Raw genomic sequence first — 19601 nt, forward strand, 5'->3', positions numbered from 1 at the left:
CATTTGCTTCCTCCCCCCTTCCAGTGCCACATTTGGCATCTTTCAGGGGGGGAGGGGGAACGGGTACCAGTTTTTGACAGGTACCCCTACCCCACTTCCGGGAGACGGCGCGACTGCGCTGTCCCTCGGAAGTTTGGCCCCCTCCTCCTTCCCTCGCCGCCGAGCCGTTCTGAATGTGCAGCGCGCTTCGCGCATGCGCAGTAGGGTCCTGCCTGTGAAGCCGTAAGACTTCACTGCCGGGGTTCCCTTATTGGCGATGGCGGCGGGAGCACCCGACAGCCGATATAAATATTGGCTGAGGTGACGTCATCGCTGGACTCCAGGACAGGTACTTAAGTGTCCTAATATTTAAAGTCAGCAGCTACAGTATGTGTACAGTATGTGTAGCTGCTGACTTTGAATTTTTGGAGGGGGGGGGGTGGAACACCACTGTAAGGGGGATAATTCAGCAATCAGTTTCAACTATAGCAAGCAAAAAAAATAAAAAATCAAGAGCGTGGAATATTTGAATATTTTTGTTGAATCTGATGGGAATGAGCAAATTGAGCAATAGCGGAATTTGCTCTTGGTCGAGAAAAACCATAATTACTCTTAAGTACATGCACTTGTCAATGTTAATCTGGAAGCAGAACATTCGTTCTGCGAAAATCAAGCCACTGACATCGTACTCGAAAAAAAACTCATTCAAAATGAGTCGATTCCATGAAGGCACTATCAAATGGTAGGACAAGCGATTTCTATACTTTCTAAACCATATGTTTGAATGGAATTCTACAGGTGTAAGGCTAGTATTAGGCTGACCACAGACCTAAAGCTGAAATTGAATCTGATTAAATTTTGCATTCCCTTGTTCTTCCTTTCCCTATCATCAACATGCTAATAACATTTTTAAATAAAAGCTTTCCATACCTTATTTTAGACCCAGTGGCACCATCAATGGTTTTCTGTGTGCTTCACTATGTAATGCAGGCAGATAATGGCTGGTGGGAGGAGCCGGCAGGGTGCTGTACAAAGCTTCCTAAAAACCTTACAGCACTCTGTCTCAGTCCTCCTCCCAAAAGCCCTCAGGCTGAGCCTCTGATTGAGAGAAATGAAATCCAATGTTCATGCAGTGATGCAGGGCCGGTCCTACTATGGGTCCTGCTGGGTTCAATGGACCCAGGCAGAACTTTGAGAGGGGTGGCAGAGGCGGCTCTTTAACCACTTGGTGCCTGCGCTATAGTGGAAAGACAGCGTAAAACGCCAGGGGGGCGTCCATGGACATCCTCCCGTTCTCACACTGCCTGCACCCCCTGGGGCGCGTAGGCGGCACACTCTGTGACCTTGGGACTCGGCTGATCACAGAACGGGGTAAAGGGCCAATCACAGCAGGCCCTTTACCACGCGATCAGCTGTGAGCCAATGACAGCTGATCATAGAAGTAAACAGAAGCCGGTTATTGGCTTTCTTTTTTCCTCACACTGTTAGCGTGAAGAAAAGAAGCAAGCCGTTAAACGGTTTCTGTAAGAGGAACAGCAATCCCCTTAGTGCCCATCAGTGCTGCTAAACAGTACCCTCCAGTACTGCTAATCAGTGCCCACCAGTGCCAGCTTTCAGTGCCCATCAGTGCTGCCAATCAGTGCCCATCAGTGCCGCTTCATCAGTGTTGCCTATCAGTGCCACCTATCAGTGCCCATCAGTGCTGCCTCACCAATACCCTTCAGTGCAGCCTATCAGTGCCATCTATCAGTGCCCATCAGTGCTGCCTCATCAGTACCTATCAGTGCAGTCTCATCAGCGCACATCAGTGAAGGAGATAAAATTACCATATCATGGTATAATATAATGGATGTGGGGGCCTTTTGGTGGACGTGTTTTTTTTTTTTTGGGGGGGGGGGGGCGGTAGCATTTCATTCTTGGACCCAGGCAGCACAATGTCTTGGGCCAGCCCTGCAGTGATGGTAAAATATGAGCAGATTCAATTTCAGCTTCAAGGAGCCCATCATCTTGAGTGATCTGGACATTGTGGTGAAGAGCTGTGGGTCACAGCACCACCTGCTTTTTTTCTGCACGTCAACTCATGGGCTAGGTTTTTGGCCAAGACCAGGGACATTTTTGTTAGAAACATAAAAAGTGATGGCAAAAAAAGACCAAGTGGCCCATCAATTCTGCCACAATTTTTTATTATTTTTTTTTATTTATACATGTTTTTTTTTTTTTTATTTCTTGTCTGAGTATAGATCTATGTTCGTGCAAAGCATGTTTGAATCCACTCAGGGGCGTACATGCAAGGGTCGCCATTGCGACCTGGCACCATGATCCAGGGGGCCCATGCGACAGGGTCGGCGGCATGTAGAGGAACCAACTCCTTTATGTAGTCACTGAATGCCCGCTTCCCCTCCTCTCCCTGCCACAGACATTCAGCGGCTGCAGGAGGGAAATGGAGGGTATTGGTTCCGCCTCCTCCCTATCCCTGTCCTGCCACCCCGGCCCCCTGTGTGCTTCCCTCATCCCCTCACAGTGCTCCTGGGTTTCCCCCGCCCACCTCCTGCTGGCTGCTGTGGGGGATCTGTCAGATTTGAGAGCAGGGAAGGGACCGGCAAAAGTGTCATTTACTGGCCCCTTCCTTGTGTTAATCACTTGGTGCTCGCACTAAAGCCGAAAGACGGCTACAGTCTAATTGCCGCAAGGGACATCCTCTCATTCTCATACTGCCTGCGTATCTCGGTGAGCTCTGTGTTCACTGAGTCCTTTACCACACAATCAGCTGTCAGTCAATGACAGCTGATCACATGATGGAAACAGGAGCCGGTAATCTGCTCCCCCCCCCCCCCTCCCACACACTGACAGCGTGAGGTGAAAAACATAAGCCGACTACCGGCTTCTGTAAAAGGGACATTGGTCCCACACAGTGACACCAGTGCTGCTAACCAGTGCCCATCAGTGCCATCTACCAGTGCCTATTGGTATTGCTAACCAGTGCCCACCAGTGCCACCCATAAGTGCCCACCAGTGCTGCTAAACAGTGCCCACCAGTGCCACCTACCAGTGCCAATTGGTACTGCTAACCAGTGCCCACCAGTGCCACCCATCAGTGCCCACCAGTGCTGCTAAACAGTGCCCACCAGTGCCCATTTGTACTGCTAACCAGTGCCCATCAGTGCCCACCAGTGCTGCCAATCAGTGCCCATCAGTACCACCTACCAGTGCGAATTGGTATTGCTAACCAGTGCCCACCAGTGCCACCCATAAGTACCCACCAGTGCTGCTAAACAGTGCCCACCAGAGCCACCTACCAGTGCCCATTGGTACTGCTAACTAGTGCCCACCAGTGCCACCCATCAGTGCCCACCAGTGCTGCTAAACAGTGCCCACCAGTGCCCACCATTGCCACCCATCAGTGCCCACCAGTGCTGCCAATCAGTACCCATCAGTGCCTCATCATCAGTGCCATGTGAGCAGCACAGCATCAATCAGGGCTGTGCAGAGACAGACTCACACTGTAGAGAGCATACATCAGAGTAATAGAAGCTCCTCCAAGGATCTTTCCCTACAGATAGCAAAGATCATGTGACCACTCAACAGTGCTGCAGGAATAAGGTACTATCAGTACCATGATATATATGATTTATGTGAATGAATTATAGCAATTACCACTTTTCTGCTTAGTATTGTTTTGAGTCATAGGACAAATTCTTTTTGCCGTATATCCATACAAAATGTAGCATCAACACAACAATAAATAAACGTAGCTTACTTACCTTGTGATAGAAAAGAAGGCCATGTATGCGATGTTCTTCAAGAAATCTGACTCTTTGTATTTATTGGACAAGATATCGATCAGACGCCCCATGTAATATGGGATAGACATTTCAACTGGGGATAATAAATGGGATAGGAGAGTTACTATGAAAACTCCAGTATACATATTGTACGTTTTTAATTTTTGTTGTACCATAGCCCCCAACTGTCCCTGATTTGGATCAAAGTCCCTCTGTCTCTCTTTCCTCCTCATTTGTCCCCCTTTTTGGTCTGATCTATAGAGTTGTATATAAAATACACTTTTTATATTTCAAAAAGTGCTTCCCAGTGCTAAACCTTTCATCCAATTCCTAAGATGTTGCATTTGTAAATTTCAAAAACCAGGACAAAGCAATAGTAGTGGTAAAAAAAAAAAATAAAAAAAAATAAATAAATAAAAAAAAGCACTTGTGGGTTTAATAATATTTTATTTGTATAATTTTCCTTTAAGGGGGCATGGCAGGGGTGTGTCCTATTCCTACATACTTTTGCTAATAGGTCCCTCGTTCCCATCTCAAAATGTTGGGAGTCATGCCTTTAGTAAATCCCCCCCCTCACAAAAAATATTGGGCACTAATCTGCAAGATTACCTCCATAAATTCTTCCTCCTCTCAGTACATATCCCCCCCCCCCCTGCTGAAATCCTTCATCCCAGCACAAATCTCTGCCCCCTCCATCCCCCAAATGCCCCCAGCATAACACCTCCTAATCATCCATACTAGCACAAATCCAACCCCCCCCCCCCCTCCCAAAAAAAAAAAAATAATAAATTCTCCCTCTAGCACAAATCCTTTTCTCCCACCCCCTCCTAAAACAAATCACCCCTGAATCACCACTCCTAGCCCACACACTCAAATTTCCCCTCCTAGAGCAATTCTTACCCTCTGCTCGCCCCCCCCCCCCCCAAATTCCCCCTCCCAACAAAAATCCCCTCTCCTCTCAATCTTTTTGCGATGCCCCCACACCTTACATAATACCACAGTGCCTAGGGCGGCCATCCCTCCTGCCAACCCGTTGTCCCGAGCCTGGGTATGGTTATACTATTAACCACCCACCAACCCGTACGATCCATCCAAATCAATTGGATGGTAGAACTGCCTACTTTTGGAGGTTCACTTGAAGGTAGGTAATGGTTTGGTTGAGGTGGGTGCAGTTTATCATTCCATATATAAATAAACATTTTACCAGGAAACAATTCTGTGTATGTCACTGATTCTCTTTTTTTCTTTCTCCCATATAGTGTTATGAAAGGTGAATCTGATTGGTCAGTATGGACAATGGGGGCTGAGACAACTGGCTAAACTGATGTCTGCTTTGCAAAATATAGAAGCTAGACTGATAGATCATCACCTTATGAAGTGCACTCCACTCTCCATTGTCCTGAATGGCCAAGCCAGCTGTCATTTTGAGGACAAGAACGTGCAATACTCTTCCCATCGCTATGGTAAAGAGGCGCAGCAACTCCGATTCCATTCTTCACAAAGTATATATTAACTCTGAACCGCCACTTGCCTACCAGTTAAAAAGGTGAAACCCTTCTGGTTTTAACTAATTTTTAGAAAGCTGCTTTTATTGTAACAAAGTTTAAAGCGGAACTTAACACTAAAACTGGACTTTCATCCTCTCCGAGCCTTTCCCCCATGCAGCACATGAAACCCCTAAAGCCTCTTGGGATATGCACATATCCCAGCAGGCATAAAATCCCATTAATGAAAGGAGCAGAGGGGAGAGGGGAGGGGGGAGGGTGCGTCATTGGACTAAATCCAGAAGCGACATCCTCCTACTGGTGGTATGGAGGAAGATGGTGGAGAGGGACCTGAGCGGTGGCACAGGAGAAGTAGATAACAGCAAGACAATGATGGATCCACTGGGTGGGAAAGCATCTGAACTGAGAACAACCCAGTATCGGGTAAGCAGGGGTGTAAAAAAAATAAAATAAATAAATGGGGGGGGGGGGGGGCGAGGTTGCTCTTTAAACCAAAAGGTGCTTCTACTTTAGGGCTCATTAACACTTTTGTAGTGCTTTACCATCCCTCCACACTACCAGAGTAATAAAACGTCGGTGCAGTGTTGCCTGCAAGTCAAGCTGCACTCCATCAAAGGACCAGGAAAACCAAGTGTACAAGATATTAGGTTGTGCTGCAAAATCTGAGATTCACGTTTTTATTTTTCATGAAAGGGTTAACTTACCGTTTAAAGTGTCCCTGTTACTTTGCCCTGCATGGGCTAAAGCTCACAGTAATGGAATAAAGGTTTATGGCTAAGTCCAGGGCAATTTTGTAGCTAGCAGACCTCAGAGCCTAGCCTATGCACTAAAAAACAAAAGAAAGACCTATGCGCTGCTAATCAGGTATAGTATGTGAGAGCAATTATAAGGTGAGTGGTGAATCCAAGTATCCAGGTTTAAAAATAATATAGAAAAGAAAGCAAGCAGCCAATTCTGTATTTTCACAAAATACTGGTACTGGTCAACGTAAAAGAGGTGAATCGGTGCTAATTTCTTCACAAATAATAATACTATAGCCAAGTTATGTATAAAGAATAAAATCAATAAATAGATCCACTTCAGTGCCGGTTCACACTGATCCGACTTGGACCGCGACTTGTCAGCCTGACAAGTCGCGGTCCGTCGCGCTCCCATTGTTCGGTACAGGAGCCGTTCTAATAGGAGCGACACGAGTCACTCCGACTTAGAAAAAGGGTCCTGTACTACTTCGGGGGGACTTCGGAGCGACTTGCATAGACATTCATTATATGAAGTCCGTGCAAGTCGCGCCGAAGTCGTGCCGCTGCATTGTGAACCTGCACTTAATCAAATGCATGAATAATTAAAAAGAAGGTGTGGGAGATGTTGAGTGATGACAATAGATAGAAATAAATGAGTGTAGGAGTATATTGCTAGAAAGACTAGTGGCTATAAATACACAAATAATTAGTGGACACAAATAACAAAATCCATAAATGTAAATAAATATTAAAAATATTATAAATGAGTGCAATCTGGTGCAATAGGTGCTTAACCACTTTACCACCGGAGGATTTTGCTGTCTTACGTCCAGGCCACTTTTTGCGATTCGGCACTGTGAGACTTTAACTGACAATTGCGCGGTCACACAACGCCATACCCAAACGAAAGTTACGTCCTTTTTTTCCCACAAACAGAGCTTTCTTTTGGTGGTATTTGATCACCTCTGCGCTTTTTATTTTTTGCGATATTAATAAAAAAATGCGAAAATTTTGAAAAAATAACAATACTTTTCTACTTTGACAGTTAAAGAATATCCAATATATTCAATTTTTGTCATATATTTAGGCCAAAATGTATTCAGCTACATGTCTTTGACAAGAAAATTCTCAATGAGCGTATTTTTATCCACTTTAAGACCGGAAGATTTTACCCCATTCCTGACCAGGCCATATTTTGTGATTCGGCACTGCGTTACTTTAACGGACAATTGCGCGGTCATGCCACGCTGTACTCGAATTAAATTGATGTCCTTTTTTTCCCCACAAATAGAGCTTTCTTTTGGCGGAATTTGATCACCTGTGCGATTTTTACTTTTTGCGCTATAAACAAAAAAATGAGCGACAATTTTGAAAAAAAATAACAATATTTTTAAAATTTTTTACATGAAATTCCCCAAAAAAAATGTAAAAATCAAAATTTTTTAACATTTTAGGCCAATTTGTTTTCTGCTACATATGTTTGGTAAAAAAAAATCGCAATAAGCTACTAACTACGGGAAATTTATGTAATTTTTATTGTTTTTTTTTTTTTTTTACACTTTTGGGGGTACCAGTGACATTACTACAGTAATCAGTAATCAGTGCTATAAATATGCACTGTTACTGTAAAAATGACACTGGCAGGGAAGGGGTTAATTTTTATTGGTGATCAAGGGGTTAATGTATGCCTGGTGTTTACTAACGTGTGTGGGGGGAGGGGACTGAGTGACACAGGCACAGATCGCAGGTTCAGCTATGCTGAATCCTGCAATCTGTCACTGTTTGTCACTTAGGAGATCCGCCCGCTTTGTTTAAACAAGCGGGCGGATTTCCACACTCGATCCCCGACGATCGGGGAAGAGAGAGGCGGTGATCACCACCTCTCTTCCCCTGGCCCAACTCCCGCTGTGACTGAAAACAGCGGGAGCGAGCCTCCGGCGGCGCGCGCACGCCGCCCACAAGGGGAGGAGTCCAGCGACGTAGGTCTACGTCGCTGGACGATATCGAACCACTTTGCCGCAGTACGGTCAATGTGACCAGTCGGCAAGTGGTTAATATTCTGTGAAAAAATCTGTGAAAAAAATAAATAAAGTGAATCTTCCTGCTAGATAATGTCCAAGTGCAAAAAATATCGTGACTGAAGGTGATATCTCAAAATAAGATAAGTGACTTTTCTTTGTGAGATCCAAATGGTGTTCTATGTTTGGATATCTTGCTCACCCTGCATGACACCATTTGCATCTCACAAAGAAAAGTCACTTATCTTATTTTGAGATATCACCTTCAGTCACGATATTTTTTGCACTTGGACATTATCTAGCAGGAAGATTCACTTTATTTATTTTTTCACAGATTTTTTCACAGAATATTAACCACCTATTGCACTCATTTATAATATTTTTATTATTTAATTACATTTATGGATTTTGTTATTTGTGTCCACTAATTATTTGTGTATTTATAGCCACTAGTCTTTCTAGCACTATTATTCCTACACTCATTTATTTCCATCCATTGTCATCACTCAACATCTCCTATACCTTTTTTGTTAATTATTCACTGCATTTGATTGAAGTGGATCTGTTTATTGATTTTATTCTTTATACATAACTTGGCTATAGTATTATTATTTGTGAAGAAATTAGCACCGATTCACCTCTTTTACGTTAGCCTATGCACTGGCGCTATTTATTTCTCTCGTTTTTGTCAGCTTTGTCTGTGTCTTTTTACTTGAAATAACGATGTGGGTCCTCGGGCCTGACCTCAAGTATACGTGGAGGATGTGTGTCCTCGGGCCTGACCTCAAGTATACGTGGAGGATGTGTGTCCTCGGGCCTGACCTCAAGTATACGTGGAGGATGTGTGTCCTCGGGCCTGACCTCAAGTATACGTGGAGGATGTGTGTCCTCGGGCCTGACCTCAAGTATACGTGGAGGATGTGTGTCCTCTGGCCTGACCTGAAGTATACGTGGAGGATGTGTGTCCTCGGGCCTGACCTCAAGTATACGTGGAGGATGTGTGTCCTCGGGCCTGACCTGAAGTATATGTGGAGGATGTGTGTCCTCGGGCCCAACCTGAAGTATATGTGGAGGATGTGTGTCCTCGGGCCCAACCTGAAGTATACGGGGAGGATGTGTGGACATCAGGTTCCTTCCTCCCCTGAACTGGGGGAGACTCTCTTTGGGAGAGCTCATCAACTATTACTTTGTTGGTCAATTTTGACTGACCATGAGGAGAGGGGTCCCCTAGGCCTATTGGCTAGGTGGTCCATGTTTGAGTCTTGCGCCCCAAAAGGTGAGGGTAAGGTTCTTCTGTTTCAGGGGATGGAGAAAAGGAACACCCTTATGTGCACTTTTTTTTGTTCACGTACATGTTTTTAGTGCACCACCGCAAGTTTAAAAAAAAAAATGACCTGCATTGCTAGCACAACCTACATCTTCAGACTTTTTTGGAACTTACGTGACAATGCGAATATCAGGAACACAAAAGCCGAGGTCAGGAAAGGCCAGTCTGGCTTGGAAAGCTTTATCAGCCTGAAGAAGTTCTTCCTTTCCTTCTGCTTTCCATTTTTATCTCCTTCTGGATCTTCTTCAGAAAAAATGAAAGGTGACAGGAGATCCCAGAGGATACAGGCCAGAGAGGAGGACAGGTGATAGAGCAGAGAGCTGGCTAGGCCAGAGTGTAGCTCTGGAGCCTGGGAGAAGAGAAGGAATTGGAGCGTTTGGTGCAGAGGAGGTGCTAGGCAAAGCGTCAGGGTGTAGACAAGTGATGATGGGATCCAACTTGGACGGGGCAGTTTCTGGGATACTTCTTTAAGAAGGGGTATTTTAATTAGGTTCACCAGCCACACCACATCCAGGAAATATACGGGGTAATATTTATACACAAGGAAGGATAATACATAACTTAGAGAGGAGTCCAGCAAGAAGACAACGAGTGGAAAACAGAAGGATATCATTGTGAAAAACATTCAGAGACCTGAAAAAAAACAAAATGGATATAGGTAAATTCCCACACGAAGACCAAGTGAAATTAGTCATTTATTAACTGAAATAACATGTTGCGACAGTGTTATTATTAAAAGAAACATGAAAGAACACAGCTTCTAAAGAATTGTAGAATCAACACCCTTCCTGTCATAATAGGATGACAACCAGAGAAAATGAGCTTGGGTTTGGTCCAAGTCCATGTTTGGCCAAACCTGGAAAGAACTGTCAATGCCGGTGTTCTATCAGAAAACCCTACCCCATTAGATTTCCCTACCTACGTCATTTCCGGTGCGGGTTCGTCATGCACCAACTGTAGCCGCAGCACACGTCCTATTGCGCATGCGCGGAATAGGTAGGGAATTTTGATAACATCGTAAGGGGATGAGGCAAAAGTCTTACTGCGCATGAGCGGGCGCATGCGCACCAACGGATCGGGTAGCGGCATCTCTTATAACAAACATCCATCCGATCTCCATGGCATACACTGGGCCGAGCCGAAAATGGGACAATCCTATACCCTACCCACACTCGCATGCCCACTGTCTAATTGTCGGGTCGGCGCAGTGTGGGGCATGGAGATCGGATTGTCGGGTCGCTGCAGTGTCGGCTTGGCGCAGTGTGGCCCATGGAGATCGGATGGATGTTTGTTATCAGAGATCCCGCTGCCCGAACCGTTGGTGCGCATGCACCGGTGCATGCACACTAGGACTTTTGGCTGACCCTTACGATGTTATTAAAATGCCCTACCTATTCTGCGCATGCGCAGTAGGACTTGCTACAGCTGATTCATGACGTACCCACAGCTGATCCGCATCCGGAAATGACGGAGGTATGGAATCCTGATAGGGTATGGTATTCTGACAGAACACCGGCCCAATCAGCTGAGGCCAGGACATTCCCTGCCTCGTAGCTACATGTACACAAACGGGCAGGGTGTTCATGGCATCATTGACACTATATGGCCACAGCTTTCTTCCAGGTCTGAAGGAACCTTTGGACCGAACCCAAGCTCATCCCTAGTAACAACACTCATTCCCTGTACTGTATCTATGAAGAAGCACCCCTAGAGCAGGGTTTCTCAACTAGGCTTCCACAGAACTCTAGGGTTCCTCCAGAGGATGTTAGGGGTTCCTTGAGCAATGACCAATTTTTGCCTCACAGATAGGTTCTATCTGACAACATTGATCCTTTTAGCTATCTGTAAGGGGGGAGGGGATTCTTCCCAATGACCACAAGTGTAAGGAGAATTCTTTCCACTGACCATCACACTAATCCAGTGTTTCTCAACCTTTTTTTCAGTCAAGGCACCCTTTAAAATTACGGAAAATCTTGAGGCACCCTATTCTAAAATGTAAAAATTATTCTAATAGTTTTACATAACGTAGTAACATCGCCACATACAGGACACCCAACGTTAGAGGTGCAAGTTGGTACTGACTAGTATGCCAATGTTTCTCTTCTTTCTCAGTTTTTCTCCATCATTCAGCTAATGTAACCCTAAAGCTGATGGAGAGAGACAAGGGAGGGTCAAACAAGTATGCTATGTGGGCGACTGACATACTTCTTATCAACTGATCATGTCATTGGTCGTTAGTAGGTTGGCAGCCAGTAGGTCGTAACCAGGGCTTTTTTTCTCAGAAAATAGGTGCAGGAACCATGACCACAATCTAGTGTATGGCTGAAATTTGCACCGCACAAAGATTGCATGTAATTTAGGAGCAGTGCACTCCAAATTACATGCGAGCTCTGTGATCGCACTAATGTGAACCTGACCTATATAGCAGTCTTGTGATTTGTATCAGTGTCTGCTTAAGCTTGTAGGAGGAGTTTTCATTCTCCCTTGACCCTCTGTCTGGACAGTGCTGATTGGTCCTGTGCTAATCCCATGCACTCTCCCAGGGAAAAACTCTCTAGCAATACACATCAAACTGAGCATGTGCAGCCTGACTCCTAATTCTCTGTTCTATCATGAGATGGGTTAGAGTCAGTTAAAGAGAAGGAGGATCAGAGAAGACAGGATCAAACTGCCTTTATACACAATGCAGAGGATTAACCCTTTACATTCCACAGTGAGTATAACAAGCATGCTTTACTGCATATACAGACTGATGTTACGTTTGTGGGTTTAGTAACACTTTAATGTCTGAACATAATATTGCAGCTTTGACATGTGTTCGTAAAACGGCACATATCGCAACTACTTTGTGTAGCCAGGTGAATTATACTACATTTTTTTCAGGACAGATTGGGCTTTCATTTGATGGTAAATAGTAAAGGATATCTCCTGATTTTTTTAAATATCAAAGAAAAACTGGACCAAAATAGTAAATATATGTGTGTGTGTGTGTGTGTGTGTATATATATATATATATATATATATATATATATATATATATGTATGTATATATATATATTTTTTTTTTATTATTATTTATTTATTTATTTAGCTGTGTATATTTTCTATTACTAAAACGTAACACCAAAGAACAACGCAAAATAAATTCTCCTTCTCCTGACAATCTCAGCAATACCACATGTGTATACTATTTGTTGTATGCACTCATAGTACAGCCCAGAAACAATAATGATACTAAAGTAAAAAAATGTAATTTTTTTTTTAATCCTACCTAAAATATACTGACCCTGACCTTTGACCCTTGACTTGACACAAACCCTGGCACTGACCTAGATCAAACCTTGATCTAGCTTTTTATTTTCTTTATTTTAAAGTTTTGCATTAATATTATTATTTGTACGCACTTTTGTTTGTTTACAGCTTTCTTTTCCTCTGCAGGGAGAGAAAGATACAATGGGATTGATTTACAAAAGGCGAATAAACTGCACTTTGCAAATTGAAGTTGCTCTAGTCTGGAGCTTAGTAAATGAGCTGAAGCTCTGCTGACTTCCCTTTTCCAATCATGTGCAAGCAAAAATGCGTTTTTTTTTTCCTTGCATGTGATTGAGTATTCTTTGCATAATGAATCTCCTCATTTAACCACTTTAGTCCCAGAAGATTTTGCTGCTCAATGACCAGGCCACCTTTTTTAACTTGGTACTTGGCAAATTTAACGGACAATTGCGCGGTCATGCAATGCTGTACCCAAACAAAATGTATGTCCTTTTTTTCCCACAAACAGAGCTTTCTTTTGGTGGTATTTCAGCACCTGTGCTCTTTTTATTTTTTGCGATATTAATAAAAAAAAGTGTGAAAATTTTGTGAAAAATTGACATTTTCTACTTTGACAGTTAAAAAATATCCAATATGTTCAATTTTTGTCATATATTCAGGCCAAAATGTATTTAGCTACATGTATTTGACAAAAAAATTCTCAATGAGCGTATTTTTATCCACTTTAAGAACAGAAGATTTTACCCCCTTCTTGACCAGGCCATATTTTGTGATTCGGAACTGCGTTACTTTAACGGACAATTGCGCGGTTGTGCAAAGCTGTACCCAAATTAAATTTACATCCTTTTTCTCCCACAAATAGAGCTTTCTTTTGGTGGTATTTGATCACTTGTGCAATTTTTAATTTTTAAAAAAAAAACAACATTTTTCACATTCTGACATTTAACATTCCCCATAAAAAAATAGAAAATCTAAATCTTTTAACATTTTAGGCTAATTTGTTTTCTGCTACATATTTTTGGTAAAAAAAAAACGCAATAAGCGTATTTTGATTGGTTTGCGCAAAAGTTATCGCGTTTACTAACTACGGGAAAGATTTGTCATTTTTATTGTTTTTTTTTTTTTTACTAGTAATGGCGGCGATCTGCGATTTTTTTGTGGGACTGCGACATTACGGCGGACAGATCGGACCCCTAACTGACATTTTTGACACTTTTGGGGGGACCAGTGACATTACTACAGTAATCAGTGCTATAAATATGCACTGTTATTGTAATAATGACACTGGCAGGGAAGGGGGTTAACGCTGTTGGTGATCAAAGGGCTAAATGTATGCCTCATGCTTAAGAGTAGTGCGCTTCTGAGCAAATGTATATACGAATACACTTATTTACAATGTGCATGAAAAACAAAATACACTGTAACAATTAACAAAAACATGTGCCCTATCCGGACAGCCTGCACGTAAAAACGCGGCAGGCTGTCCGGAAGTGGTTAATTGCGTGCCGCTGTACATGGCTCCCCCCAGACAACCCTGTCAGCCATTCATATACGGATCAATGAATAAACATACTACAAGTCCCATCTTCCACTGCAACTAAGGGATTCAGCAAAGAGCGCCAGCTGAGGACAGTGACATCACTGCACTTGTAGTTCATTCATTACTTCCTCCAGCCCCATATCGGAAGGTTTGTATCTTTGTACAGATCTGGGATGTAAGCAATGCAAACACCTCTGAAAACACTTCCTGCACATGAGAGTAGTGCTCTAAAGATTCTTCAGAGATAACTGCTTTTCCGCACAGTCCAGGGAAACTTCAGACTTTGCTGCCCCTGGGGTTGCCCAAAATGATAACTTGAAAAACACAAACAAACACAAAAGCGGCTGTACCGGCCTAGTGCATTACCACAAATATATTTTATTCATCTTTTGGATCTGAATAGGAGGGTTGAGCCCTCGAAACGCGTTAGCCAGCTAGGCTCCTGGTCAGAGGTCTCCTGGGCTTGGGTTACATGCTGCGCTTGATGAACTGCAGTGCTACAGACCAGTAGTTTGCTATGCTGTCATTTTTACCCTTTTTTTAGTATATATTATTAGGATTAAAATAAAAGTTTGGCTTTTTTTTTTTTTTTTTAATCATACTTTTCTAGGTGAATGTAGCATCGTTCCAATGCTGCATCTGTGGCAAGGAGGAAGATGGAAGATTGGGTCCTGCTGCTGAGCCCTGTTCTGTGTGTCTTATGAACACTCAGGAGCAAGCACGCATGAGTGCCCCCCATAGCAAAGCGGCTTTCTCTGGGATCATTTGGCAGGGAAGGGGGAGGAGCCAGGAGCACCGGTGGTGAACCCAAGAAGAGGAGGATCCAGGCTGCTCTGTGCAAAACCATTACACAGAGCAGGTAAGTATAACATGTTTGTTATTTATAAAAAAAAAAATAAAACACAAAGCTTTACAAGCAGGAGATGACTGGGCTAGGGGGCAGGGGGGCAATTGCCCCCCCGGGCCACACAGATGCCCTATAAAAAGGCTGCCCGGCTTCTGCCACAGACATGCCTAAAGGATTCCTGGTGAAGAGAAGTAAAAAGTCCCCACTGCTGATCTACTGAGTGTGGGATGAAGACAAGGACAAAGCGCAGACCAGCCCCTCCCCCAGCATGGATGGTGTAAACCAGGGGTGGGGAACCTCCGGCCCGCGGGCCGCATGCGGCACGCACGATCCTTCTGTCCGGCCCCCCGTGCCGCTGTGTCAGAAGGAGCCGATGGCTCCGTTCTGACACTGAATTCTCTGAAAAGGCTGGACCCGAAGCGTAGAGCAGCGCGCCTCGAGCCCGCCCATTTGTGTGACAATAGCGAATGAAAATTCGCTACTGTCTCACAGATCCGCCTCCTCCTCGGCCAATGTCATTGGCCGAGGAGGAGGCGGGAGGCGGGACGCGGGAGGACTCGAAGAGAGGAAGCCGCCCGCCGCTAGAACAGGTAAGTCAAGTGCACTGGGGCTTGGCACGCTGTTCACTCTGCATTGTTTTCAGTCACTCCGCATTGAAAGGGGGGCACGCACTGGGCACTCCACATTGAAAGGGGGGCACGCTCTGGGCACTCCGCATTGAAAGGGGGGCACGCTCTGGGCACTGCGCATTGAAAGGGGGCACTCTGCATTGAAAGGGGGGCACGCTCTGGGCACTCCGCATTGAAAGGGGGCACGCTCTGGGCACTGCGCATTGAAAGGGGGGCACGCTCTGGGCACTCCACATTGAAAGGGGGGCACGCTCTGGGCACTCCGCATTGAAAGGGGGGCACGCTCTGGGCACTCCGCATTGAAAGGGGGGCACGCTCTGGGCACTGCGCATTGAAAGGGGGGCACGCTCTGGGCACTCCACATTGAAAGGGGGGCACGCTGTGGGCACTCCGCATTGAAAGGGGGGCACGCTCTGGGCACTCCGCATTGAAAGGGGGCACTCTGCATTGAAAGGGGGGCACGCTCTGGGCACTCCGCATTGAAAGGGGGGCACGCTCTGGGCACTCTGCATTGAAAGGGGGGCACGCTCTGGGCACTCCGCATTGAAAGGGGGGCACGCTCTGGGCACTCCGCATTGAAAGGGGGCACTCCGCATTGAAGGGGGGCACGCTGTGGGCACTCCGCATTGAAAGGGGGCACGCTGTGGTCACTCCACATTGAAAGGGGGGCACGCTGTGGTCAGTCTGCATTGAAAGGGGGCACGCTGTGGTCAGTCTGCATTGAAAGGGGGGCACGCTCTGGGCACTCCGCATTGAAAGGGGGGCACGCTCTGGGCACTCCGCATTGAAAGGGGGCACTCTGCATTGAAAGGGGGGCACGCTCTGGGCACTCCGCATTGAAAGGGGGGCACGCTCTGGGCACTCTGCATTGAAAGGAGGGCACGCTCTGGGCACTCCGCATTGAAAGGGGGGCACGCTCTGGGCACTCCGCATTGAAAGGGGGGCATGCTCTGGGCACTCCGCATTGAAAGGGAGCACTCCGCACTGAAAGGGGGCACGCTGTGGGCACTCCGCATTGAAAGGGGGCACGCTGTGGTCACTCCACATTGAAAGGGGGGCACGCTGTGGTCAGTTGGCATTGAAAGGGGGCACGCTGTGGTCAGTCTGCATTGAAAGGGGGGCATGCTGTGGTCAGTCTGCATTGAAAGGGGGCATGCTGTGGTCAGTCTGCATTGAAAGGGGGCATGCTGTGGTCACTCTGCATTGAAAGGGGGGCATGCTGTGGTCACTCTGCATTGAAAGGGGGGCATGCTGTGGTCAGTCTGCATTGAAAGGGGGGCATGCTGTGGTCAGTCTGCATTGAAAGGGGGCACACTATACCTTGATTACTGAAGGCCCCTTTCACACTTTTGTGACCTCAAAGTCACGCAATTTTTTACAGCGTTTTTTGCCGCAAAGCAATGCCTATTACATTTATGCATACATTTTGTACGGCCCCCGAATGATGTTACAAAAATCCAAATGGCCCTTGGTAGAAAAAAGGTTCCCCACCCCTGGTGTAAACTGTGTCTGAGCAGAGGCCGGTTCCATGCTCCACTGGAGACTCTCTTCCCCCAGCCAGCCCCAACCAAGCTGTCCCAGCTCCCCCTAACTGCCCCCTGCTGACCAAGTCGGGAACCCGGATTCGGCCGGTAAGTGAAGAGTACCTGGAGCAAACCTTCGGCCTGGAATGGGGGTCAGGAGGAGGCCGGGAAGAGAGAGAGTGGGAGAGGGGCCGAGTCACTGCACCATGGGCCTCTGGTTTGTACTTGCCCCCCAGGCCGAAAGTTGCCAGTCAGTCCATTTACAAGGACTTTAAATAAATCTCTCCTCATTCCATAACATGATTGTGATATTAAAATAACTATTTGTGGCAGAGAATGAGTCAGCTCCCCCTCCCCCCAATGTTTAATGCATTGCGTCTAGCAGATATAGTTACGCTATGCTGTAAGCGATGCTGGCCGTGTGCCAGCCTGAAGAGTCAAGCCAACTTTCAGTTTCTCCCCAGCCGGGCCATTTTGTAGACTCCCCGAGTAACATGTCACATAATGGCTGACGATACGAACATGTCACCAGGAAGTCAGATAAAAAAATGAGCATTTCGATCCCGACATCTAAATGTGGAAGTAACTCCGTCACTATAATCTCATATCAGATTTATAGGCACAGTCCACATTTTGGAAAAATAAATGCACCAACATTGATAAAATACAAAAATGTATTTCCAGAGCTTTTTTTCTCAGAAAATAAGTACAGGAACTCAACTACAACCCCCCTCCCTCCCCACACACACACTCCAAACCGCGTCAAATAGTGGGAAATGATGCTCTGACTGTGGTTGCAATGCTATGAAAGCTTGATATGCTGTCATTTTTACACTGTTCGTGAGTATATCTTATAAGGATTAAAAGAGAAGTTCGGCTTTTCTTTTTTTCTTTAAATCTACTTACCTAGGTGAATGCAGCATCAGTCCAATGCTGCATCTGTCGCCCGCCGGATATCAGTCGGAGGATCGAGTGACCAAAGACTGCTGATCGCTCAGTTCTCAGAGTTCCAGGAGCAGAGAGCCGGTGACTGTCAGTCACCGGCTCTCTGCTCTGCGCCCCCCTCCCCCGCACTCACTGACTGGAGGGGGGGAGCAGCCCACTCAGGTTGTCGGTGGCTTGCTGAGAGGCTGAGCCGGCTGCCGGTCCAGGCACGTGAGTTGATCCTGGCTTTATTGTCACAATCTTGCCCCAGCCTGGACTGGCTCTGTGATGCCAGCTGACAGCGGGCTTCTGCTGAAAACAGGTCACAGGAGTGCAGAAGGAACTGCACTTGATGCACAGGAGAAGTTCAGCCAAACGTGCTTTGGCTGTACTTCTCCTTTAACCTCCCTGGCGGTATGATTATGTCAGGAATTATGTACCAAAAGCGGTACAATTTTTTTGCATGGAAATTTGGCGTTATGTATTGTAGGCCTACAATTCTTAGTAATTACTGGCTTAAACCGGACCAAAACAAGACTCTAGTAGACATCCCAGATGTGATAAATTTGAAACACAAACGCATGAATTATAATGTAATCAATAATATAATTTTATTATATAATATAATATAATATATATATATATTATATTATATTATATAATAAAATTATATTATTGATTACATTATAATTCATGCGTTATATATTTTATATATATATATATATGTGTGTGTGTGTATATATTATATATATATATATATATATATATATATATGTGTGTGTGTGTATGTATATATATATATATATATATATATATATATATATATATATATATATATATATATAAAATATATATAATATAAATGTTATGTGTTTGTGTTTGGTGCAACGTTTGAATTTCCCTCCCAGTTCCGCTCCCATGCACCATTGCTGCTGCAGGGAACGGAACCAGGAAGTCCTCACACCGACGGACGAGTGGCGGGGATCTCGGCTGGCGATCACAGCAATGGGAGATCATCGCTGGATCGCCAGGAGAAGGTAAGAGACAGCGCTGCGCGCTCTGCACATCCACCCCGAGCGTGACTCGGGGATACCGATAACAGCATGGAAAATCCACCCCGAGTCAAGCTCTGGGATACCGCTAAGCAGGTTAACATGAATACATTGTATTTGGGATAATGCCCTAGGCCTGTGCGCCTTCTTTTGGTTTCGTTTGTGTTTTTGCACCTCTGATGCACTGATTGCGGCTGCAATGCTTTGCAGTGCTGAATGCAAAAATGTAATATATATATACATTTTTGTATTTTATCAATGTTGGTGCATTTATTCTTGCAAATTGTGGACTGTGCCTATAAATCTGATATGAGATTATAGTGACGGAGTTACTTCCACATTTAGATGTCGGGATCGATATGCTCATTTTTTTATCTGACTTCCTGGTGACATGTTCGTATCGTCAGCCATTATGTGACATGTTACTCGGGGAGTCTACAAAATGGCCCGGCTGGGGAGAAA

At 45.2% G+C, this 19601-nt stretch overlaps 1 protein-coding gene across 1 annotated transcript in view; it reads right to left on the reverse strand.

Moving 5' to 3' along the window:
* Positions 1 to 19601, reverse strand: part of LOC309560892 (antigen peptide transporter 2-like) — a 77743-nt gene that overhangs the window by 47325 nt on the left and 10817 nt on the right. The window contains exons 2-3 of the mRNA XM_082264576.1: positions 9466 to 9984; positions 3741 to 3855 (exon numbers count right to left, since the gene is read on the reverse strand). Of these exons, the coding sequence (XP_082120702.1) occupies positions 3741 to 3855; positions 9466 to 9976 (626 nt within the window). The 5' untranslated portion in view covers positions 9977 to 9984. The remainder of the gene's footprint in view (positions 1 to 3740; positions 3856 to 9465; positions 9985 to 19601) is intronic.

Source organism: Pelophylax lessonae, assembly GCF_965119305.1.
Source record: "Pelophylax lessonae genome assembly, chromosome: 7".
Lineage (NCBI taxonomy): Eukaryota > Metazoa > Chordata > Amphibia > Anura > Ranidae > Pelophylax > Pelophylax lessonae.